The sequence below is a fragment of the Balaenoptera musculus genome, chromosome 1 (assembly GCF_009873245.2).
Source record: "Balaenoptera musculus isolate JJ_BM4_2016_0621 chromosome 1, mBalMus1.pri.v3, whole genome shotgun sequence".
NCBI classification, from domain to species: domain Eukaryota; kingdom Metazoa; phylum Chordata; class Mammalia; order Artiodactyla; family Balaenopteridae; genus Balaenoptera; species Balaenoptera musculus.
Window position 1 is genome coordinate 121,445,321 of NC_045785.1, and position 26,017 is coordinate 121,471,337.

At 46.5% G+C, this 26,017-nt stretch overlaps 1 protein-coding gene across 1 annotated transcript in view; it reads right to left on the reverse strand.

The window, feature by feature from the left end:
* Nucleotides 1-11,841: 11,841 nt before the first annotated feature.
* Nucleotides 11,842-26,017, reverse strand: part of LMX1A (LIM homeobox transcription factor 1 alpha) — a 150,704-nt gene continuing 136,528 nt past the window's right edge. Inside the window, exons 4-8 of the mRNA XM_036874052.1 lie at nucleotides 20,588-20,760; nucleotides 17,584-17,661; nucleotides 16,090-16,159; nucleotides 13,970-14,140; nucleotides 11,842-12,002 (exon numbers count right to left, since the gene is read on the reverse strand). Of these exons, the coding sequence (XP_036729947.1) occupies nucleotides 11,842-12,002; nucleotides 13,970-14,140; nucleotides 16,090-16,159; nucleotides 17,584-17,661; nucleotides 20,588-20,760 (653 nt within the window). The remainder of the gene's footprint in view (nucleotides 12,003-13,969; nucleotides 14,141-16,089; nucleotides 16,160-17,583; nucleotides 17,662-20,587; nucleotides 20,761-26,017) is intronic.

Consider the following 26,017-nt stretch of genomic DNA (forward strand, 5'->3'; position numbering starts at 1 on the left):
AGTTAAGGGCATCCAGGACCAGTTGACATAGAACAGTCAGCTGCATAAATAGGCCAAGGAGCAAGCAATTACCCAGTGAATTCAAAAACTGTAGGTAGCTACCCTAAGGAATGAAATGCAGAAAAGATTTTATGCCGGCTGGTGGTCAGATTTATCCAGATTCAACAACTATGTGCTATATGATTCCTCTTGAATAATGTTACACAAACATGACCAAGTCCTTGTTCTCTCAATAATTTAGCATTTTCTTTTTGGCAAATACGGGGTAAAAGGAGGTAGAAAGAAGAAAAGAGAGAGATGATGCAAGAAAGTTAGAAAATTCAACTTACGGTGCCCTTAGCCAGTAACACGAGGGAAATGCTACTACACTGCATTTGCAATGGAACAGCTTTTTCAGATATTTCAGGCTAGAACTACAGCATCTTCCTTTTTGCCACTCACTTGTTATTTGAAATTTTTTTGGCCCAAATTATCTACATGTGTGTTGTCTGATACAGTAGACACTACCCACATGTGGCTATTGAGGAGCTGAAACGTGGCTAGTGGGACATGTTGAAATATAATATTTTGAATATATGGGATTTAATAAAATATATTATTAAAATTAATATCACCCATTACCTCTTACTATTTTTTTAAACATGGCTAATGGAAAATTTTAAATTCCGCAAGTGGCTCATATTATATTCCTAGTGGACACTGCAGTATACTGCAGCCTCACTTCACCATCTGATGTTCAGGTTAGCAGAGGCCCTGGTTCGAGTCATTTCTCTGCCCCATAATGACTGTTCTCTTGGCTAGAAACCCCTCCATTTAACTCCAAGCCAAGGTCTCTGCCTGCCTTTGCAAAGCGAGGTAATTAACATAAGATCACTCAGAGCAGGCTCTTGCCCTCTCCTGATAACATCACATGGAACTCCCCACCTGAAAGATAATCTCCCAGCAAATCTCAGCCTGGCCATCAGGCAAGATCTGAGGACAAAAGAGGGGTTGTTGATGGAATGTCCCAATCCCCAGAGGAAGGTCAATCCCGAATTCATCCTTTCTCCTCTCCCCACCCTCCTGCACCTGAGGAGACCTTCATTTCCCTTGGAATCTCCCCCCAGAAGACCCCCATCTCTGAGCCTCTCCAGCTTCCTGCTCTGCCAGAGTTGTCAGCAGCAGCCCTGGAATCATGGCAGGCACGGAGCAGCCTCCCTGGAAAAACTCCCTCTGAGCCGTTCCCCTGGCCGGGCTGGATCCCAGACGTGAGCCTGACATCCCACAAAGGCTGGTTCGAACCCAGTTCCGTGTTCTGTGTTTGTATTCATCAAAGGCAATCTTCCTCCACAAAGGAAGACGGGACGTGGTAAGATTGACTCGGTGTTGCCGATTTTCAAAGGCATCCCCATGTTTCTAGTCACTCAGGTCCAAAAGGTCTTTAATCTCTCTCTCTTCTTCCCTTGTCTGATCAGTGATCGAGTCCTGTGACTTCTGCCACGAAATCCTTCCCCCAATTAGTACCCTTTCTCCCCCTTCCCATCCCCCTACACCAGGCCATTCCTTTGCCCAGAGTGACCACAATAATTGCCCCCAGATTAAATGCTGCTACTGATCTCATGCTTCTACGCCTCATATCAATCTGGCAACCAGGCATCTTTATCCCCATTGAGTGATAAGAAACAGGTTTGAGGGGGAAAACTGTGGCTAGAAGTGGCAGAATGACAAAGCATGCATGTCTGGATCCAAAGTGCTCTTGTGCTCTTTCTACACTGGTTTCCCCATCTCCATGGAATGAGAAAGAGAGAACCGAGGTCATATCTGTCTAAGTTGTGTCTGTTTCTCCATTGGTCAATGTCTGAATGAAAAGTGAAAAGTTTAATCCATCACCCTAGATCTTCCAAACATCTGACTGTTGGGGGTTGTAGGGACCCAGCTGGCTGACATGTTTGGAGTCCTGACTTGTTGGGATCTATACTTTAGGTCTCTGTTTTGTATTGCTGACTGTATTTTGTTTTGTATCTATTTGTCTCATATAGATTGTTAAATAAACTGTCAAATATTTTCTTAAATAAATATACTAAAAATACTTAATAATATGCCATGCCTCCTTACCACCCTTTAAGCTTTATAAGAATGGAAGCTGTGTCTATCTTTATGGCATCCCATAGCAGTGTCTCTTTCTCGTAGATGCTCAGGAGATGTTTGTTGAATTGAAAAACTTCTAATGCCTGGTAGATGAGGTCCCATCTGCTAAGGAAGCATCTGAGGTCCTTCCCAGCCCACAAGGCCATAATTTAATTTCACAGCCTTGGGTCAGCCATTTCCCAACCCCTCTTCCCCTGCCTGCAGTGTTCTAGCCACAATAGCAGTCCCCCCAACACTGTGTGCTGCTCTTTCTGGATTGTCCTCCCCTCTATTCTTGGCATTCCCCTCATCTTTCAAGGTCCCAATTAGATATCACCTCCACCGTGATGTCATTCCTAACCCTCCTTCTTCACTTTGCCTCTGTGGAACTCTGCACACACCCTTGCAAAAAGTCCAATTATACCATAAGGATTTATTTACAAACCTTTTCTCACCAGCTAGAATTATGCTCTGTGGGGAAAGATTAATTATTTCCAGAACCTAGTGAGGCAGGAAAATATGTGACTCTAAAATATTATTTTATTCTATTGCAGCAGAATTAAATAAAGGCAAATGAGTAAGGATTCAGGACATGGGGGGAAAATGTCTTGATTGAAAACACAATGAAGAAAAGCTTTTTCTCATATTAAAAAGGGATCCCTGAGGGAGATGCAAGAGGGAGGAGATATGGGCATGTATGTATATGTATAGCTGATTCACTTTGTTATACAGCAGAAACTAACACACCCTTGTAAAGCAATTATACTCCAATAAAGATGTTCAAAAAGAAAAAGGGATCCCTGGCTTGATTAGGAGAAGGAAAAGGGTGGGATACCACATAGGTTTCCTAGTAATGTTATCAGAAGACCCAACAGAAACCACTGCAAGGTGGGTCAGGACCCTGACATCTATGAAAAAGGTAGATGGCATTGACCATGGTGATGGGCACCTCAGGATGACAGCCATCACCAGATAGGCCCCTTTCTCTTAATCTTTGGCTACACTGACCCTGCCCAAGACCCAAGACTATAACGTGGCCAAGGAGAGGGACACCCAGCCTAGAGGAAAAGGGATTGAAACTAGACTAGGTTGCCATATAGAAAATAAGACAGATATGCTTCTTATAAAGCTGAGTTTTCAAATTAAAATTCATACTCACTATTCTAGCCTAGTGACTGGCACAGAGATAGCTCTGAAAAAGTTTGCCTAAAATGTTTAGTGGATGAATGAATAAATTTATTTAGATTTGCCATGCAATTGCTAAACTTTTATAGTAGGTCTAATGGGTATTTAATTGTTGGAGTTTTGGGGAATAATAAATAACATCATTGGTTCTGCTTCCCAAGTTTGTGACTAACCAGCAAATATTACAAAGGAATCAGCCAAATGGAGATTTTTTTTTTAAATCAGCTTTATTGTTAAATCTAATTAAAGGATGAAGTTTAGATCTGTAGCCACATTCAAGATCCGTAACACAATCGCCTTAAATGGAACTGTTCCCCAAACTGCATTTCTGTCCCAAGAACCTTCCACATGGATGAACCAGGAACACCTAATGCTGAGTCCAGGCCACAGAGAGACACCAAAGACTCACAGACTCAGCAGGGCAGGGTCATGCATGCTCAGCTCCTTTCCCCAAACCATCGTTCAGATACTTTATGCAACTCCATCAGGGAGAAGGAAGTTAGAGGGGAGGAAAGAGGCCAGAAGTGTTTCTCCAGTGGAATTCTCCTCACAGAAACATGAGACTAGGGGAACAAAGTTTCCTCTCTAAAATCAATAAATTGTTTGTTATTGGCATGATGTATGATTTGTGATCAATCAACTCCACTTGGCCTCCCAAATGCCTTAATTCTCTTCTAATCATATTAGATTGGTCCTCCACCCAGGCCTATCTGTTCAAGGCAGAATAAGGTAGACCAGATGCCTTAGGTGTCTTCACGTCCTTTTTCCTACTTCATTCAGAGTAGGAGCAAATTTCCTTAGACTAATTAGTTCAGCCTCTTGGTTTCCGCTTTCTCACCCAGATTGTAGCAGATGGTTGGAGGAAGCAGTCTGTGTATCACAGGAAATTAAAAGAGCATTTTGCTTCTTTTCAACTCTCATGTCTTCTGGGTCCCCAACACACACAGATATAACCATTCTCAGGATTTGTCCAAATTATAGCTTAGGGCTAGGATTAAGAGAAAATACCTGGCCAGCCACGGGAGTGTGACTTCTGGCCAAATCTCCTCATAAATATGTGTTATATGTGTGTGTGTATACATATTATGTACATACATATGCATATGTAAATACAGGTATTTATACACATACATATATATGCATGTACGTATACATATATATGTGAATAATTTAAATTATGAATATGAATGTATATGATATATATATAAATAAATGATTTTTACAGCTACACTGGTGGCTAAAACTGGAGTATGTAGGAAACAGTGTATAGAATTGCCTGTTCATTCTCCTTCAGGAGGCTGGGTAATCTGAACAAGTTCCACATTGGTTGTAGATGCCCAAATATATGTAAGATATTTAGAGAAATTTGTGACGAGGTGCGCAGATAAAAAAGCCACCTTGACATCCCTTTCTTCAAGGGACAAGAGGACCCAGCTCTAAAGTCTGTGCTTTTTAGATCATCTGTATATTCTAAATCACAAGACTATCATTCCACCGTCTATCTGCCTTGCCTCAGTTGACTCCCATTACCTAGGAATATATTGTCTGGACATTTCACTTTTTATCCACAGGAGGGGAACAAAATGAGCCTAGATTTCTTCCTAACTGGGTTAGGATTAGACTTAACTATGAGTCAAAGAAACACAAAACTACAGTAACTTAAAAAAAGAAAGTTTATTTTTCTCTCATATATATGTTAGGACATAGATAGTTCAGGGTTAGAATGGCAGTGTGGCTCTCAGAAGTCCTCAGGAATCCAGGTTCTTTCTACCTTGTTGTGTCACCATGTGTGGCCTCCATTCACAAATTCATCTCACGACCTCAAGACAGTTGCTCCAGTTCCAGCCATTATATCTGCATTCCAGCCAGGAAGAAGACAGTGACACAGAAGAAGAGGGGAAGGGCACATGCCAGTTGTCTTTTAAGAAAGTTACCTCAAAGATGCCATATGACACTTCTGCTTATCTCACTGGTCAAGACTTAACCAAATGAGCACACTTAACTGCACTGGATTTTGAGAAATGTAGGCTTTATTCCAAGTTACCTTGTACCAGCTAGAAATGGAAGGTATTGTTTTAGGAGAGAATAGATTAAGGGAAATGACTAGCAGCCTCAGCCACACCTTGAAATAGGATATCTTTGATCTGTGTTAGTAAATCACTGGCAACAAGCTCCTGTCACCAACAGCTTCACCATCAATCTCATTCAATGCCTCAAATTCCACCATTAGTCACCCCTCCACTCCAACCAGAATGGTCTCTATGCATCTGTACTTGAACACACCTTGTATCCTTTCCTCTGTACTAGTACCCACTCTGGTCCTTTTGTTCAGAATGTCCTCCCTCTTTCTTGCTACCTTTCTAAATTCTATCCATCTTTGAAGACTCAGTGCAAGCCCCACCTTCTTGGTAAAGCCTCTTCTCTCCTTATCTTTTCCCAATAAGTTCTCTCTTTTCAGAATGCCCAAAGCACACATTACCTATGCCAGTAACCTGACACCTGGAATATATAGGCATACATGTTGAGTTTGTTTGCACATCTTTTACTTTCAACTAGATTGTAGGCTCCTTGTAGGAGGAAAGGTATCATAACTTCTCTGTACCTCTCACCATCCCTGGCATGCATGTGCTTCTAAACTTCTGAGTATCTTGACACTTAGAAGTCAGGGCTGGGGGAACAAAAGAAAACTGAAATCCGGGAGAAATAAATTAGAAAATGCACTCCGACCCTAACTAGCTCTACAACCTTGGGCTTAATTTCTCTGAGCTACAGGTTTCTCATCTATAAAAGGAAGGAAGTAACACCAACCCAGGCTAATACAGAGGGTTGTGGTAAGGACCTCACACACACACACCCTTTGTACAATGCAAAACACCACACAAATTGTAGGTAAGTAGCTTTGTCAGGGTTTTTTGACTGCAAGCAACTGAAACCAACTCAGGCTAACCTGGGCAAAAAGGGTCTTTATTGGAAGAGCAGGAAAGATTGTTCACAGAATCATAAGGTATCTGGAACTCAGTCTTGGCAACAGATGGGGAGCAGGGCAACTCTGGGAACCAGACAACAGGAACTGTTTGGCCATCTCATCAGGAGCACCTTCAGAAATGAACTAACTCCAAACAAGTTTCCAACTCTGTGCCACTCTCTCAGATGTCAATCCTGGGAGGAAATTGTTGGCCTAGCTTTGATTATATGTCCCTGCTTCTTGGTTACAGCAACCCAAGTCACCCTGATGCAGAAAGGTCAAAGCCCTGAAGGAAATCAGAGTGATGTTATCAGTAGAGTGAATGGAGGCTGGACGGCCAAAAAGCAGCAAATGTCCACAATCAGCTTAATAACAGTGTTGATTGAGTGACAGTGGTCCATTCCTTTGACTCTGAAGACATTTTGCATTAAAGATACCATAAGCAACTTCTTTAGGCCTTATCAGTGAACACCTTGGAGGGCATTAGTTCATCAGATTCTTTCCACCCATGGCAGTTAGAATAAGACCTTACAGAAAGGAGATGCAGAACTACATACTTGATGGGGGGAAGGCACTAGGAGAGATGAAAAAAGTCTCAGCTCCATCATCACTGGCTCACAGAAGCCTTCTCTGACCTTCCTGACTAGGTCACGCCTCCCTGCATTCTGCTCTCTTATAGCTCTTAGTGTTCTTGGTGGCTCTTGATACTATGCAAGTTAAATTTATTAGCATTTTTGATTATTGATTATTTCCTCCACTAAACTGTAAGCTCCACGAGGGCAGGGCCAATGCCTCTTTCTCTCACCTCTATTTCTATGACCCATCCCAGAGCCTGGCACATTCTAGGTGCTCAGTAAATACTTACTGAATGAATTAAATACATGAATAAATAAGGTGCTAAAAAGGCCAGAGTGATCAGCTGCACAACTATCTAGGGAGGGTCATTCCCACCACAAATCAGGGGCAGGTTTCACCTTCCCCTTCCTAGGCACATGGGGAGACGGGGTGGGGAGATTAAAAACAGTGACAGATTAGCTAATGCACCATCCATTAGGGGCTGGGCCACCCTAGTTTGTTTTTTTTCCAGAATCCACCCCTGGAGGGGAGAAGGCCCATCAGGCAGTGGCAGAAGTAATCCACAGCTTCTGAGAGAGGAAATAAGATATTCTCACTCTGATCCTCCGTTCACTGTCCTGATAACATCACCCTGATTTCCTTCTGGGCCATCCCTGCTGGGAGCCTCCACCCAAGCAGGAGCACTGCTCCCCTGGATGCCGTGATCCCCAAGCGGTCCATCAGCAGGTGCCTCCTGAGACAAGATACTAAGAAGCCCTCCTGTTTGTACAGCACTGTGGTCTACAAAGAGCTTTCGTAATTACTTCCTTTGATGCTCACCGTGACCAACCTGTAAGACGGGCAAGTGTCACTGGCGCTATTTTACAGATGAAGAAATGGAGGCTCAGAGCCCTGCTCAAGGTTATTTAGGGAACTTCAAATACGGCATAAACTTCAAGGGTAGGGAATCGCCAATGGTCCACATCATCCATGTGTAGAGGGACTGTATTTTTAGCATAAATGTCTCAAGGCCTTTTTTTTGAGCCCTAAGGCTAGCTCTCCCCTGTTTGTCGTTGAACAGAATGTTGCAACATGGAAAACAAAGGGATGCAGGAAAACAAGGTATTAACTTGGTTTTTATTCTAGTGAAATCATGTCAGTTCGCAGGTCAACTTGGATTGACTGAATATATTTGGATTTGTATGTGAGGAGATGGGAGAGGGGAGAGAAGGAGAGAAATACTTTGATTTTACTGGAGGTTCAGTTAAAAATTTATTTTGTCTTTGAGCTTGGAATTGACAAATTCATTCCACTTTCTTCGCATTTTCACTCATGCTAGGTCAACTCAGAACTCTCCTATTCAGCCTGTGGGTCTGGGCTCTCACTCTCATCTCAGCCCGAATGTCTAAGGCCCCAGGTGACAGATGGCTGGAGAAATCACCTATGACCTGACTGCTTCTCCTTGGGGGTCAGAGTTCTTAATGTGTCTTTGGAATTGCAATTTTATCCTCATGCCTCTAAAAAACAAAACAAAACAAAACAACACAACAAACCACTCCCCGACAACCGTAAGTCAGGCTATAGAAGACCCACACTGAGATTTAAAGGAGCTCCGGTGAGGCTTGACTAGGAGCCTCCCTCTCAAGTGAAACTGGATGTGCTCTTCTTCTTCCTCAAATGTGGTCTGAGACTCCCAGAAGCCTTTCATCAGTGACCAAACCCCGAGAGCAGGGTCTGGTCTCTGGCACAGCAGCTAACACATGGGGCACTCATCATGTGCCCAGTGCAAGGCTAAGTGCTTTGCATGTGTTTTCTCACTTGTCCTCATCACCCCTCTGAGGTAGCTAGTGACAAGGACCCTGCCTGTCCTTTGGATGAGGAGTCAGAGGCTCAGCAAGGGGAAGTAACTTGCCCAAAGCCACATGGTTAGTAAGGGGAGGAGCTGGGTTTGGATCTAGACACACCCACTTTCAGCTGGAAGGGGAGAGAAAAGAAGAATGGAAACCACCATTCCCCAGTGAAATCTTGGATGGAAGAAAGGTGCCCTTCTCACACGAACTCCCTCCCAGGCCTTTCATGTGAGCAAAAATAGAAATCTCTCTTGTGTTGGAGCTATTATAAAATTGGGAGGGGTGATCACAGCAGGTAGCATTAGCCCAGTTCCTCCACACAGGTACTTAACCCAGCCCTGCAGACTTCCTTGAGAAGGTCAAGTCTAGGCTGATGCTACAGGATAAGTAGTTGTCAAGTAGGCAAATATGAGGGGTGAAGGTCTCATCCCTAAGCTTTGTCTGGAAAGCTGGAGATGAAACCAGGGCTGGCCTAGTGGAGGTCAGTCTGAGATAGAGGCCTCCTAAGTGGGTTCCACCTGCCCACATCTCTCTCCTTCCAAGCCCTCGTGAGAAGCAGAGCCAGCTTCTACCGTGGGGTGAATGAGCCAGGGACAGGGGTGGAAGGGCTGAACAAGTGCAGGCGGGTGAGAGAACATGCAGAACAGTGGTGCCTCCCCTCTGAGTATGTCTTCTGGTCTTCCAGCCACACTGTTTCCTGACTTCTTTTCTCCATAAGCATAATCTTTGCCCATCCATACATCGCATTTAAACTTGTTGAGAATGTTGGGAGAATCTATCAGGGGAGCCACACGGTCTGTTGCTCTGACCCTGTCCCTGGCAAGGCATCTGCCTTCAGTCCTGCGTGAAGAACCTTTCTCCTGCCCCATGACTCTGCTCTGATTTCCAAGTAAATGCTCCCACAATGCGTATCAAAGCTGCTCTGCCTTGAGTGAACTTGCTGGTGAGGATAGAGTGTTGCCAGTGCCTCCTTCTGGAGGGGTGTCTGTAAGGAGTGAGGTCTCTGAGTCCATCTTGGCAGGAGGGTAAAAGCCGCTTTCTCCTTCTGTTTTGCTGTCGTCACTTAGTCACGCTTTCCCTTCGTGCAAAGCTTCCCCCACTGTTGACAAAACATCCTGGTCCCCCAGTTCCCAGCCCATCACCCCTGCCCCTGAATAAACACCAGCTCATTTGTAAGAGGTTTTTAATTTCATCTTGGTATGCCATTAAGGAGTGGAATAAGGATCTCTACTCATTTTCACTCACAAAATATCTGCTACTTTTCTCCAACTGATCCTCACCACGGAAGCCTGCAGAGCCATGTAGCATCTGCATGATTTTCACTCAACAGACTGGTTTGGGTTTCTGGGTGGTTTGCATAAATTATAAAAAAGAGCACAAAAATCATACAACATCGACTCTACCATAAGGGGGGCGTGTTCCCTCTGGCCGGGCAGAGAGTGATGGGAACAAGTAGCTGCGTCCGAAGCTCTGATGACTGGTGACATGCCTAGGAGTGAGGGCAAACCTGTCCCAGCCTCTCCTGGAGGAGTCCTCCGTCTCCCCCATCAACTCATTCTGGTTTCTCAGGAGGCCTCCCATCAGAGAAGTAGCCCATCCTAGCACCACAACTGGAGGACAGGGTGTGGAACTGTCCCTGTGTACAATGGCAGCTGGGTCTTCTGTGCTCAGCGGCCCGGAAAGTGAGCCGGAAGGAGGAGCCCTGGCTTTCCAACTGGACCCCCTCTGCCTCTGTGAACTCCAAGAGGTTGTTAGCAAACAGAGCATCTGCAACAGGAGTCAGCAAACTTCTTATGAAAAGAGCCAGACAGGACAGATAGTAACTATTTCAGGCTTTCTGGTCCACATACAGTCTGTTGCATATTCTTCTCCTCTTTGCTTTTTACAACCCTTTAAAAATGTAAAAACTCTTCTTAGGAGGCAGGCCATAAAACACAGGCCTGCAGGCTGTAGTTTGCCAGCCCCTGCTCTAGAACATGTTGATGCCCTGTCCAACCCATCCGTTACAGCCTCCTTCCCATCGAAGGCCTCTGGCATCCCCCCAAGCTGCCCTGAGCTGGTATCTGCAGCGCAGGCTTCGCAGAAGGGCCCGTGGCAGGCAGAGTTGCCCTCAGGTTCCTGCTCTGCAGCCCCAGGTATCCTCCTTTGCCAAGTGGCTGGTCTGGTTGTATTTTAAGCAAATATCAGATATTAGTCTCAGCCCTGCTCATGTGTCCTGGGGTTGAATGAAGCCTCAGCGTCCCCAGTGAGGTAGGTACATACTATCAGCCTCGTCTCACACTTGCAGATGGTGAAGTTCAAGGGCAGAATTGACTTTCCCAGCGCTGCCCATCAGCCACATGTCTGAATTTCAAAGAAAGCCGAAGAATCTAGGCTTTAAATTTTCTAAGGACATGATCAGGGATTGTTCTGTCCCACCCAAGCCCAGTGATTCCACCTCAAACGGAGCAAGGATCCACCAGTGAATACCGTCAGCCACACAGAGTTGCTCTCCAGACCTCAGTGACACTCTCTGAAAACAGAATTAACTCAAGCACTCAAAGCTACGGGGCCTCGGTGGAGCAGCGCCCTCTGCCCTGCCCACAAGTCTCTTCAAACTCAAAATAAAGTTTATAAAAGTAAATTATCTCATTTTATAACTTAAGTGCATCAAGCATTTCCTTAAATATAGTTCACACTGAAAATAAAGTTACTTTTTGCTGTACAGTTGGTGTCTGTTATACTTAGGAATAAACTTTGATGATAAAGTATGAAAGGTTACACACTCACGCACACATCTATCTATCTGACTGTCTGTCTGTCTGCGGGTGTGTGGACGGGTAGACGTATGCACCTCTTGAAAAGAGCTTCCCCAAAAATGGTGGGAAGTTGTTAGGGGTCTCTAGGTATCTAGTTTGCATGAAAATGCCTATATTTAAAATCCCTGTCCTTAATGATAAACACATCTTCATACCTAACACTAAGACTCTTATCAGAAACATTAAACTATGCAATCCATAATGTATTCAGTCTTTGGAAATGCCGAGCTACACCATATCATTATACAACAGCATTCCGGACAAAACTCCCTCCCCAACCCACCTCTTCCCTGCCTCCCCATCCTAAAGCCAGCTGACCCCTCATGTAATGCGGTTGGTTGTTCCAGAATGGGAGCCTAGCCGGAGAACTCGAGGGGCGAACTCAAGAGGTGAAGTAAGAATTCTGCATGGAGTACAGGTGGTCAATGGGGTTTCCCACTCTGGACTGCAGGGGCCCGGCTTCTGAGGTTGCTAGGAAGCAGTCACCCAGGTTACTGAGAGAGGTGTCATCACTATCCAGGTCGTGGAAAAGGGGCTCAGCACCTGAAAGGGAGAGGAAACACGGGCGTGAGGGTCTGGAAGAAGGGACTCCTTCAGTGCTGGGAAATTCAGCTGAATTCAGCCAGCGTGGTCTGAGCACATCCCCCAGGGGGCGCTTTCTACTGGGTGCTGGGGAGGGGGTGGGGGAGGGTAGAGCTACATAGAAGAGTAGGAGGGGGCAAAATCCCTGTCCACAAAAGATCTCCTTAGGTGGGCTCACGTCTAAAGTGCAACGACTGAAAATAATATGCACTAGGATATAACAAAGTGCTAAATTGAGTGCAGCATAAGCAAATGTCAGAATGTCTAGACAGTGAGGGTGTGGAGTGGGCAAGACATGGCACCACAGGCTGGAGAGACAGGGGCAAGGGCTTCTGGAGGACTCTGGCCACAAAAATGGTTCTTGAAGGAGGGATGGTAAGAAAACAAACATCAGCTCTGAGAATGATGCACACGAAACCTCCGGTGATAACACCTGTTCTTTCAAATAGCACAAGTATACTGAGCGCCAGCTGTTTCCCCAGATTTGTACTGCAAAGGAAAGGGAGTTTAGGCGCCCGGACTCAACTGATTTACATCTTTGACCAAAAAAAAACCAGGAGGGCAAACTGAGCAACAGCTGGGGCACCACTATGACCGGAACCTTGAGGATGTACATTTCACCTCTACGTCAAGTAAATGGGAAAGATGAAACCTGCAGTTTATAAAAATTGTCATGTGGCTTTAATTATTCATTTTAACTGAAGGATTCATCACAGGAGTCCTTTATGTAACAAGACCCCTAGGACTCTGAAAATGTAAGAATTTGCAAAAAAAACCAAAAAGTCATTTGCCCTGTTTTTGCATAGTGGTGAAGACAGGTACAGACCTTACATGAGTCCTCAAAGGGAGCAAGAGGATGGCCGTCACTGGAGCGTGCATATATATATATCTATGTGTGTATGAATGAATGAGGTTGGTCAATGACGTTCCTGCAAATGGCTGGATCTTAACAAGTGTTTACTTAATGCATCACATGGGAAGATAGGGCTGATTTTAACATTATAGATAATTTTTTTTAATGAAAGCAAAAAAGAAGTTGACAATCTGTGCACTGAGGCATATATCTCTGATACTAATGTTTTGAAGGCTTGCGGAATAAAACGTTATTTTTAGCTATCAGGGTTAACAATTGCAAATTTCACAGTACAGATGAATGCATTACATAGGCCACTTACCTTCTCTGTATAAAAATGCAGTGGCCTATGTTTGGCACTGAGATTGAACTTCAGCCTTCCACTCCAGAGCTTGCCCACCCCATCAGGGTGCCCAGGTCCCAGCTTCTGTACATCAGCTTAAGCAACAAACTGGGAAAATGGGGGAGTCTCAGCTGTCCCCATACCCTGCATCTAAAGCAACTCCGTTTTGGCTGGGGTGAGACTGGGAGGAGATACTTTTCACTCCACAAGTCAGTTTATGTTTCAGGAATTACATTAGAACACCTACTAGTATCCATAATAGGAGAGTCCAATTCAAACATCTGTTTTCTGTGCTTTTCAATATATTTTTTTCTTATGTGAGAGTTCGCATAGTTAAGGCCTCTGCCTATATCACTGCTGATAATGCTTATGAACATGTAAGTGTGGTACCTGGCATGAAATGAAAGACTTGGGACGTTCAATCCCAACAAACAGGTCTACAACGAAAACACAACCTCCTAATCAAACTAACAAATAAGAAGCTTTGGAAAAAAAAAAAAAAAAAAGAAGCTTTGAAAAGGAGAATAAATGGAAGCACGACTAATGTGTATGTGTGCTGGTCTTTCTTCTGGAGCCGTCAGTTAGGTGACTCTAGCAGTATTTTGTGGGACACTTAGTCTGCTTTGGAACTTTAATGAGCATCTAGGAACTGTGTAGAGGTGTCTGGGAGGGGATGAAAAACTCACGCAAGCAAGTTGTGTGAGGTCCCTGTGGGGCTTGAGTCCCTCTTACCATAGGGGTGCATGTGGTCTCCAGGCATCTGGGGTGGGGTGAGACCCTGTCGGAAGGGATCTGAGCTGTAGACGCTCTGCTCAATGGCCAGGAGCTGCTGTGGGGTGGGCAGAGCGGTGTAGGGGTTCATGATCCCTTCCATCCCAGCGCTCCCGCCACCATTTGTCTGAGCTGTGGGACAAAGAAGAAGGCAGATCATTCTCCATGTGCAGCCCAGCATCACACGCTGGGAGGGAGGGAGGGCCACAGAACAAGCTCTGAACTTCACATGCCCCACTGGCTTGTGACCACGCAAGTTGTGTGACCATGGCTACATCATATTACTTCCTGGATCTTGGTTTCCTCATTTATAGAACGGAAGGGTTGAGATGACATCAGTGGTTCCCAGTCTGTGCCCTACCAAGGGCCATCAGGGATTGCCTTGAAGGATAGGCATGGCGGGCGCTGTACTTGGAGAGCTTCCTTGAACTACATCATTAAAACAAAGGCGTTTGATGCTACACGCAGGCTTGGCAGCCAATGGAGTGGATGCATCTAAAGATCCTTCCAGCATTACCCCACTAGGAGTCCGTCCGTCAAGTGGGGTTCACGACACTGGCCCAGCGGACCTCGTGCAGCTGATACGAAGACTCCACGAGATCGTGTGTATGTGCTTTGGAATTACAACTCGCTACACTCGTGTACAGAATTTTATCAGAAAAGGACTCCGTTCCTGCCTCCACATCCTGCTGTGGTTCTCTGAACACAGTTCCATTAACTCTCAGGGACTCACTCTGCCACCTTCTTAAGTCTACCCTAGGAGCTGCCCATAGAATTCTTCAAAGTTCCAAGCACTAGGAGTTTGTGTTCTCATAATGCCTTGATGAGTTCTCCTCCCTTTGAGCGTGTGGACCTATACGGAGTCAACTTACACGGCTCCTCCTGAAGGCCTCTCACCTCTGTGACCCCCTCTGAGGCGCACAGCGCTGTGGGATAGGACTAGCAGGCCCCACTACCCTCCCCTGGGGATGCAAGCCTGAGGTGCAAAGAGACAGAACGACAGCTCCCAGATCTCCAAACAGCATTGGGAGGTGGAACTGGGGCAAATCCAGGTCTTCTGACCGGCTCGTGGCTCCACGCTGCCCCAGGGCCCGTGCCCTTGCTTCACTTCTCTCCGACCATCTATCTTGCCATTAAGATACTGTTTGGCCTGGAAGGTCAAAAGCAAAAAGAACTCTCGACTGCAAGAGTCAGATTCTCGTTGGAGCCTAGCCCAGGTATCAAGCACAAGGCAAGGTCCATGCAAGGACAAGGGGCTCTGTTTAGAGGCCAGACAACCAATGTCACATTCCACGGCCTTCCAAGTGTGGTCCAAGGCCGGCAGCAATGAGAGCTTGTTAAAAACGCAGACTCTCTGGGCACACCAAGACCAGAGAAGAATCAGAATCTATACATTACCAAATACCAGGTGATTTAGGTGCACGTTAAAGGGTGAGAATCCCTGCTCTAGGGTGCAAAGAGACCACTCAGGAAATTCTGCTGGACAGCTGAGATGGGGAGGGGGCAGTGCATAGCCCTTTAAGAATGACATTGTCCTAATATAGTTATTCTTGCTTTTTTTCTTTTAACTTCCTTGAAGGGTCCCACAACCTGTCCCTCTTCACACCCTCCCCAATCCCCACACCACCCCTATTAAAAACAACAACAACAAATGAAGGTACATGGAGGTAAGGGTGAGTTAAGGCAGCGTGGCCGAGTGGAACTCAGAATCAGACAGACAGGTTCCAGCCCCAGCTCCATCTCTTATTGATCTAGGATCGTGGCTGCCTGGAAGGAGGAGGGCCACGCAGGATGAGAAACTGGCCATGTCTCTGACTCTGTAGGTAGGCCTGACACAGGGCCCTGACACTGCAGCAGGGTCCGGGCAAAGGGGCTTTGCACGAGTGTAGGGCCTCCTGCAATCCGCAGTTCTGGGCCTGCAGAACCCTCTCACAGTTCTCAGGGTTTGGTCCTCCCTGGCAGGTCCCATCTCCCAAGCAGGTGTGGAGTGGGCTTCACGGAGCTCAGAAATGTCATTCCAAGGGCTGGGTGGGTGGAGGGCCCTGGCGGGAGAGGCCTGGCCGGGAGAGGCTCCAGCTTACCGGAACTCAGCCTCTGGGTGTTCTGTTGATCTTGCTGTTGCTGCTGCTGCCGCCGGGCCAGCTTCTTCATCTGATGAGGGGAGGACCACAGGATTAGAGGTCAGGGGGCCTGCAGCAGGTTCCTGCGGCTAGGCCAGGGGGGCACGGCTCGTGGGTAAAGCAGAGGGACCCCTTCCCCTGCTTTTACTCAGGAAAGGAGCCACACATCAGGAACAGCGCCTTGAGCCCGATGCGTGGCAGCTGAGGGCTTCTTACACCGTAGCCGTGGAAAGACAGCTGGCTGGGAAGCAACAGCGTGGCTGGTCTTAGCAGGAAGAGGGCTTTCCTCTCAGCAAATGAAACCTGCTGCTTATGTTGTGACAGTTTTATGTGAGGGGATGTGGGGTCTTCAGCCCAGCTTAGATGTGCAGCAAGGGCTTGCTGACAGGGTGTGATTTGGGATGAGGCTGGTCCCCCTATCTGCTGGCCCTTGTGACAGAGACTCCTACCAGGAGATGCACACCTCTAGGTAAGGAGTTTGACTCCCAAAGCACCCTGTTAACACACAAACTCCCCGGAAGGAACATTGTCACCCAATGTTTCTCAAAGTGTGTTCTGTGGAACATTAGGGTTCCATGAGACATTAACATACACTTTGAGTGTGTGTGTGTGTGTGTGTGTGTGTGTGTGTGTGTAGGGAACACTAGATTTTTTTAAAAAATTCTTTACTGTGAGATTTCTCAGAGTTTCAAATATGCTCTCTGCTTATGAATCCATAGGCTATAGGCCCTCTCAAGCCTATTGAACCATGAAATCCTCTCGTAGAAAGGACTGTGGAATACACACCAGCAGCCCTGGTGTGAGGAATTCAGTGAGGGAAATGATATGTTAACCAATCATTTCACCCACTAAAGATCAGGGCTGTAGAGAACTGGGCCACTAACTCATAACTCATGCATGTATACAGGTAGGAAAATAAATAAGTAAAGGTCTAAAATAAGTAAAAGACCGTGGCAGGGGGATACAGACCTTGGTAGGATCCAGCAGACAATATGATGGTTTGGGCCTATATCAGGGAAGGGTGGGGCACTGGGAAAGGTGAGTAAGGGCATCTATTCCATGTGCCATAATGTTGTCTTAGACCTATCATGTGGGTGCCATGTAGGTTTCCCTCTGAAACTTCAAAGGAACTCTGGTATCTGTGTTAAATGAATGGGAATTCAAGAATCTGCTTCGACCAAAAGACACAGAAAGGCATTTCTTCATGCAGATGGCTGGCCAGATTCACAGTCACAGCCACTAGGAAAATAAAAGCCATCTCACTAAAACAACTGCCCCGTCTCTCCCCTTCTGCAGGGCTGCTATAGCTGAAATGACTGCTGATCACAAAATTTCTGAATCAAGAGAACTATTCTATCCAGTGAGTTGAGGTGAGAAAACCTGCTGGCAAAAACAATGTCCTACTATTGCTTCAGGAAACCGGCCCCACAGAGACAGAAGTAAGAAGCAGATTACCTTAGCTCTCTGGTTCTGGAACCACACCTGCACGACACGGACGCTCAGCCCTGTCTCTGCAGCCAGAGTCTCCCTCACCTTGAAAAAATGGAACATTAGAAATACAGAAACATTGGCATCTCAGAGTAGAAGGCAGAACATTCCCTACGTGGTGCACGGGGAGGCCAGCAGGCTGCATCTTACATAGGAGCTGGCGAGCGTTCGGTGACCAGCAAAACCCCAAACACAAGAGCATTGCTCTCCTTCAGGCGGAGAGGAGGTCCTTACCCGGGTAAATGAAGAGAAGAATAAGCATTAATTTTGATGTGCGTTCCAAGAGGTGTTCCTGGGTTTCTCTTCCTCTGGAAATTAGGCCTTCAGGTGGTTCTTAGATATTAGCAAAATCTATTGTTGTGTTTTTAGCTGTATGCCAGGCATATGCATTAACCTACTTAAGGAGAACTGAGGGTGAAAATCACTTTGCAAAAAACAAATGGTTCTCTCTTGCTCTCTTCTCCCGTCTAAATTCACTGACTTAAATTTTTGGTTTCGTCCCTCATAGCTTTAGGTCACTTTGGGTGTTTCATGAATATTCATATTCACTGTGAGCCCTGCCCAAAGGAAATAAGACAAGAGCCATCTGGGATCCGACAGAGCAAGAGAGACGGCGCTGATGCAGGCACATGTACTGGGACTGTGAAGAGACAGGACAATCAGGGTCCCTATTATGAAGAGTCATGTTTCAACATCTGCCCTCTATACAGGCATGTGGTGAAGGGCTGGCAAAGTGGCCAGAAGGGAAGGGGGATGAAGCACAGATTTCCCAAGAGTGGTCCTGAGAGACACTGCCCCCTCTTGGTTAGATTCTGAGGAGGAGATGAGATGGTAGGAGCTCCTTGAATAAACACATACGTAGAGCAAGCTGGAGGCCTTGGGAAGTGCTCACCTTTATCATGCCACTGGGGCTGAGGCTTAGGAGAAGCAGGATAATTAGAGAAGATTTTGCAGGCACATCCTTCTGCAACGCCAACTGAAACAGCAGTATGCCCAGGGGCCCACGTCCACCTGCTGAAACCCTATCCATCCTTCAGAGGCCCAGCTCAAAACCCACCTGTTCCGCAAAGCCTTGCCTGATCCCCCAGACAGAGGCGACCTTTCTCTTCCGGCAGCTCCTGGCTGCCCCTCTGTTCTGGTCCTCAGAGCTTTCTGCCCAGTGCTCCAGTGTACACATCTCCTCCCCTCTGGTGGCCTAGTCGCCGCCCAGGGACAAGCACTGGGTACAGGCCATACAGAGGCTGGGAGTTTAGTACATGTAGAACAAGTAAACCAGTGAGGAAGTGGGAACTGGTCCTTGTGCAGCTCTACCTTGGGGCTGTTTCACTTTCTACCAGCTCTTCTCCCAGAGCTTAGAGGGCAGCGAGGGCAGGGAAAGGAAGTCTTCTGCAGGTGGGAGAGCTTTTTTCAAAAGGCAGAAGTGGTGGGAGACCGTATTATCGTTCAGCAAATATCCATCCTTCCCGCCCCTCCTCCATGGAGGGGTGTATGCCTCCCCCTGTACTCACACTGGCTTAGCCACATGACTTGCTTTGGCCCATGGAATGTAAGTGGATGTGAAGTGGGTGATATTCAAGGAGAGCCATTCAGTGGGACTGCCCAGTGTGACTTGGCCTCTTGCCTTCTGCCATCACCATGAGACCCGTGTGCCCCAGGTGGCCACTGCCCTGGACTCTTTAATGAGAGACCGGTGGGGCAGGCCTGAACCTGAGCCCAGCTGGGTCGCAGCCAACCCACAGCCCAGGGGCAGGAAATAAATGTTTGCTGGGAGCTGCTAAGATTGTGTTTGTTATTGCAGCAAAAGCCGATTCATACAGAGAGGGAGGCATGCTAAGGGATGGGATGCTAGCGACGGATGCTAAGAAATTTAAAATGCCTTTCTTCTATGAATTTCAATTCAATTTCAATTTCAAGAAAGCTTTCTTTTCTTGTTTTTATTGCATAAAAGACAGTACCCAGCATACGGCAGGGAGTCAATAAATGGCGGGTACTTAATAAGTGGACGCAGCTATTTGTGGCAGAGGCTACTAATTGTCTCCAATATCCATTCTCTCCTTCCTCCTCTTAGCAACTGAATCCCCAAGTTTTAGGAAGGCATATGGACACCCAGATAGACTCATTTCCCAGGTCCCCTTGCAAGAGGTGCAACCGCAGGATTAAACTCTAGCCAACACACATGAGTGAAAGTTATGCAAAAAATCCCAGGGTATGTCCCTAAAAGGGCAGCTGCTTGCCCCGACTTTCTCTTACCACCATGGTGGCTGGAAAAAATGGTGACATCTGGAGCAGCCCCTTGGACCCATGTGACAGATAACAGAGCTTCTCAGCCAGTCTTGGATTGCTCATCTCTGCACTGTGATGTGAGAGAGACATAAACTCCTATCTCATTAAGTCACTGTATTTATTTTTATTTTTTTTTTACATAACTGTTCACAGCAGCCCTATCTGTAACAGCCCCAAACTGGAAACAACCCACATGCCCATCAACAGGTGAATGGACAAACAACCCATGGTATATCTATGGAATACTATGCAACAACAAAAATGGATGAACCACAACATGGATGAATGCCAAAATCACCACCTCAAGCAGAACAAACTGGACCGAAAAAGAATACATGCTACAAGCCACTGTATTTTTACTCTGTTGTAACATTTCGATCTATATCCCAACTGGAACCTCTTATTGTTATTCTCCCCATTGCTCTCCATGAAATGAAAGGTGTGAGCAAGTAGCCAGTTGGAGTGGGTATGCATACCCAAAAGCACAGGGAGATGATACCATGACCCCGGCCACAGTTGCAGTGATCCCTGGAGGCTCCAACGGGGCTCAAGGCCACCTGCCCAGACTCTGTCCGAACAGCATCTCCCACCCTGACCCCCAGGTGCCCAGTGACACCCCAGAGGAGTCCAGGGTGCACACAGAGAAGAGGGGCCTCGTCCCCTTTCCTCCCTTCTTCCCCCCCCATACCTTCCTGCACGGCTTGGAGGATACTTCAAACGAGGCCTTGAATGCTCTCCTCTGTTGGGTTGTCAAGATGGTTCTGGGACGTTTAGGGCGCTTATGGTCCTTGCCATCCTCAGCGGCTCCTTTCCCTGCCCCATGGGCTGACTTGCAAAGACTTTCTTCATCATCACTTTTGCCTGAAAGAAGCAGAAAACAACGTGTTGAGTCCCTTAAGGCCACTTCCTGGAGTTGGCTGTTATTCCATAACAAGACACTTGGGTCCACGTTCCAAGGATGACTTAAGACATGAATGCAACACCCTGTGTGATACTGATCCCTAAGCCCCCAGGAAGGGCTAAGGAAAAACTTCTAAAACGTGGAGACAGGAACCAGGAAGTCCACCATCACAGCTCAGGACTTTCTCTCGGGAGGCTCTCCTAGCTCCACGTTTACTAGTTGTGTGACCTTGGGCAAGTGACTTAACTCTCTATGGCTCAATTTCCTTATCTGCAAAATTGAGATATAGGAGAACCTACTTCATTGGGGTTGTTGTGAGGATTAAATGAGTTTATCAAGAAGGCACTCAGAAGGCTGCTTAGCGTATAATAAATGCTCAGTAAGTGTTGGTGGTTAATATTTCTTAAATGTCATTTTTCAACTCTAGACCTGGATAAGTTACATATAACTTCCTAGATACTATGTCTGAAATTCTAGCCAGTGTCAGGAAGTAGAAAACAATACTGTTTAAAAGGCCACAGAAGACCAGCATTAGACTACGTGCAGGTACAGATAACACAGGCAGTTAGTCAAAACTGCCTGTCTATAAAATAAATAACTCTCTATTAAAGTAACTATATTTATCTATATTTACTTGAATTATTTCAACTCTACAAGCAGTGATCAATACAAGCAGTAACTTGAAGGAAACAAAGCCTTCAGTATATATGACATTCTTTCCCAGGCTACCTCTTGTATCCCACAGACTTCACACTCCTAAGAAGATGCTTCTAGGGTCTGGGAAATACCCATGTGAGAGAGACTCCTTCCTACTTTCAGCATTAAAAGCCATAGGCAGTTGTGTGCCCACATTACCCTAATGAGACCCTCATTTCCCTCTGGGTCTTTACAGAGCTCAGCTGCCCTCTTTCCTCCAGTAGAAACCTTTGTCCCAAGAGCTTCCCCAGCTCCAGTCCCCTCATTCTGATCCCCTTCTGGCCACTTCAAGAAATCCAAGATGAGGTGACCCACCGTGTGCGAGCTACACATCCTTGTTCCTCATCCCTCCCTCCTCTGGAAAGATGCTCTTTGCATATAATGTTTTAGTTTGGACTTTAGTTGAGTTCTAATTTTTGGCTCTGCCAGAGCCCAAAACCCTTATTTTATCTGAAAGAACAATGGCTAAGATTCTTTCCTCTATGAACTTTTAGGCATACAATTTGAACGTGAAGGAAGACGAACCTCTGAGTTCCTTGAGGGCACAACCCTTGCAGTGTAATTGAACAGGGTCTGACATAGGCAGACCTAGGTCTCCATCCAGCTCTATCCTTTGTTTTAAGTACAGCCCTGTGCAAGGGACGTCCTGCACTGAGCCTGCACTGGAGACAAGAATACCCACCAGGGGGTGGCACAGGAGTAGTGCTGCTGTGTGCAAAGCAACTAACACAGAGGCACAGAGGAAGCTCTTATTAGATGTTGTGGGAAGGATGTCTTTTCCCCTCTGCCTCACTCCCCTTGATAGTACAGACGAAAAAAAACCACAAGATGAATGAAGAAGAGATTAAAGAAGAATCCTCATGACAAGGAGTGGCCACTCTGGCATCTTCAATTCTTAGGCTGCTCTTTCCTTGATCGGAGGCGGGGGTGAGGGGGGGGGTGGGGATTCAGTAAGCTGATCTCAGTCAGACCTCAGTATTGAAGGGTATTTAGGATCTTTCTAGAAGGAGGTTTTCAGAATGGCAAGGAAAAAATAAGCATGTAAGAACTAAAAGCCTTAGGGCACTAAGAAGACCCCACAAGAGAAGAAAGGTAGAAAAAAGGAGGCCATTGACTCTGCAGATTCATCCTTGCTGGGCCCGACCTCCTGCTGCTCAGAGAACCCCCCCCCAGGGCCTAGTCTTTAGTGACGTCAGTAATTCTCTCTGCCGGTGGATTCTTTGGGGTCAAAAGGATGCTCCTCTGGTACTGGTGATGCCTTCAGTAATATTTCTGAGGAAATGTGGTTGACACCCCACGCCAAGGATTGTGTAGATCTCCTGCAAGGCAGGTCACTACAAGGAGCTGAGTCTAGAACAGATACGTGAAAAGTCCAAAGTACAGAATTTACTTTAAAATGCAATTGTATCATCTTCAGAAACCACTTGTCTTATATCAGTTTTGTCCTTAAAATGGTATTTGCAAACATGTCACGGGGTCAGTCTGATTCTTTTACAGTCACATAGCTTGATGCCAATGTATACTGATGACTAGGATGCTGTAACTAATGAAAATGCAAAATCTAAATTAATGTGGATTCCATGGTAATGGCTCATATATGTTGACAACATTCAGGAGAGCAAGATGGCACGGTGTCCACAAGCATGGGCTCTGGAGCCATACTAACTCAGGTTTCAATTCTGGCCTTGCCGGTTCTGATGTGTGATTCTGAACAAATCCCCAAGACTCAATTTTCTCATTGGAGAAAGTGACAGCGTTGTTGGAATTACATCAGATGATGTATGTAAAGGTTTTAGCACTGTCTAGAGTGTGATGGATGCTTAGTAAATCATCATCATCATCATCATTTCAAAAGAAGTGATCTTAATCTGAGACCCATGTTTTCTGTTATTAACAGTTGCACATTGATGGGCGTTCGCGTTAAGGTTTTACACTACAAGAGTTCATTCCTCTCTCTTTGCAGACATGACCCTAGCTCACACTAAGAGTTGGTTTTATGGAAAGTGCATGTGTGAGTGCTTGTGGGAAGGGCGGGGGGTGGTGGTCAAGGGGCTGGTTCCAGAAGGAAGATGTGATGGCTGAAGTTTGTTCGGAGCAACGGGATGGCTGAGTTCCCTGATGTCTTCGTACTGTCTCTGGACTTACCCCTGCCTAAGATACATGCACACTTCCCAAGACCTGCTATCCCATCCTAGAACAGCAGAAAGGAGCAGTGGGGGAAAAAGAGCCATCTCCTTGGGCAGCCCTTGATGCCCATTTTTGGAGGATGTAAAGATCGTCACAGGCGACTGCTCATTCATTCTCTCTACATCCCTGTGAGAAGAAAGAGATGAAAACATGTGTTTTCAGAAGAAGGGGGAGGGGCAGAAGTGGGAGCAGAGGGAGGACGAGGTTAAGATTTGTCTCTGGAGTGTTTCTATCATGTTTTTGTGGTGCATTTTCTTCTTCTGATTCCTCCTTTTTGCTGTTCAATATCTCTCTCTTCTGTCTGCTAAGGGCCCCATTTTGCCTTCCAAGAAGCACTAGATGCTCTAGACCAGGTCTCTACAAACTTTTTTTGTAAAGGGCCAGAGAGTAAAATATTTTACTCTTTGCAGGCCTTATGGCCTCTATTGCAACCACTCAACTCTGCCACCGTAGTACGAAAGCAGCCGCAGACAGGACGAATAGGCATGGCTGGGTTCCAATAAAACTATATTTCAAAAGCAGGCACCAGGCCAGATTTGGCCTGCATACTATAGTTTGCTGGCCCCTGCCCTAGACCTCTCCTGACCCGTTCTCCATCAAAACTTACATATCCTGTGTTCCAGGCTTTCACGCTCTGACTCTGGGGGCAGGAAGCACTGCTCATCTGCTACACTGAGTCAGGGATTAGCAGGGTCTGAAGTGTCCTCTCCCACAGTCAATAACACATAGACATGGAATGCCTCCAACCAAACAGTCACCACTATGGAATTTCAGGTGTCCCGGCAGATCTGAGCAAGAGAAACTCTGAAGATGGAGGAATGGAGGGCCTTTGGGCATGTCCCAAAGTGCAGACAGATGTCACAACCCAGCTGCCAAGGGGAATGCAGACCATCGCTAACCATCACCCAGCTTCGGTCTGCCGGGTTGTAAATATTACGAGCATAGCAGTGCCCTCTGACTCCCTCGGGGAACTTCCAGGCTGTTCAGGGAGGCTCCCATCTCCTCGTTCAGCAGGGGCAGGGCTGCCTGACTCTGATGCCAACTTCTCCATGAAACCAGGCAGTGCCTGAAATATACACTTACTGATTTGTCCAAGAGAAAGGAAAGTTCTAAACGAGCCAGGAGATTTCTCCCAGGGCCAGCAGGAGTACTGGAGAGCAGGAGATGAAGAAAAACCTTCCAACAGCAGAGACGTCGCGGAAGCGGAAGGAGGGGCAGCCCCTCGGCATTGCCAGAGGCTCCCACACCCAGACGCAGGCCAGAGCGTTCCCTCATAATTTAAGCTGACACCCCTCAGCGGAGATGAAAGGAACACCACTTGCTGTCTCCAGCAACAAATGTCAGCATCCCTGGAGGCCATTTAGACACAAACGCAGCATAAATCTGACTCCTAGAGGGAAAGTCCAGAGATTAAGTCTCCACGCACAGCCTACCAGGGTGAAATGAATTTGCTTGGCACAAAGTTGGAACATGTTTCTCAGGGCCTTTCTTTCCCACCTCTTGTAAAAAAAAAAAAAAAAAAAAAAAAATCTGGAATTGCTGGGAGGCTGTTGCTTCCCCCTTGCCTGGTCCTCCCACTCATTTATGACATAAGCAATGGCAGATGAAAGACCCAGCCATGGTTTATGGCCCCGAGACAGGCTGTACTACCTGTGGGGCCTCACAGATTCATTTCAGGTTGTTGGAAAAATCCCAGCAGCTCATAAACAGGGCAAGAGATATCAGAGCTTGGCCCAGGAGGCGACGGTGAAGGAGGAGGACCGGAGACCCTCATGCTAGGGAAGGGAGAGGCAGGAACAGGCCTCACATGCTTCCCACGTGATGGGCCTCATAAATGTCCTTCAGGCCGGGGGAGTAAGAGGAAGGGGTCTGGGACTTGTGGTGGGTGGAGGGGGGAGGGAAAGAAGCAAGGGAGGAATTTATGAAGACAGAATATATAGGAAACTATTTCAGTCGCTGCCCTGTCCTGAATGGATCAGAATTCCATTCTCCCGGAGCAGAACTCTGGGTGCAAGGCAGCATTTCACATTCAAGAGGCAGTAGGTAAAGTTCTCTAGAAGAGCAAAGTCCCTGCAGCTACTGTTTTGAAACTGCCTCACACAGAGTTCTTCAAGGAGGTCTCAACTCAGACCCAAATCAGGTTCCCGGGAAAGATTTGCCTTGCACCTTGTTCACATAATCACCTGCTCAGTAAGCACTTACTGTGGGCTCGTGTATCACGCACTGAACAAGGACAATTCTGGGCTACAGAGATGATTAAGACTTGCCCTCTGTTCTCACAGATCCCAGATTAATAGGGGAGAAAGATACAATGCCAAAATAATAGCTCTGCTT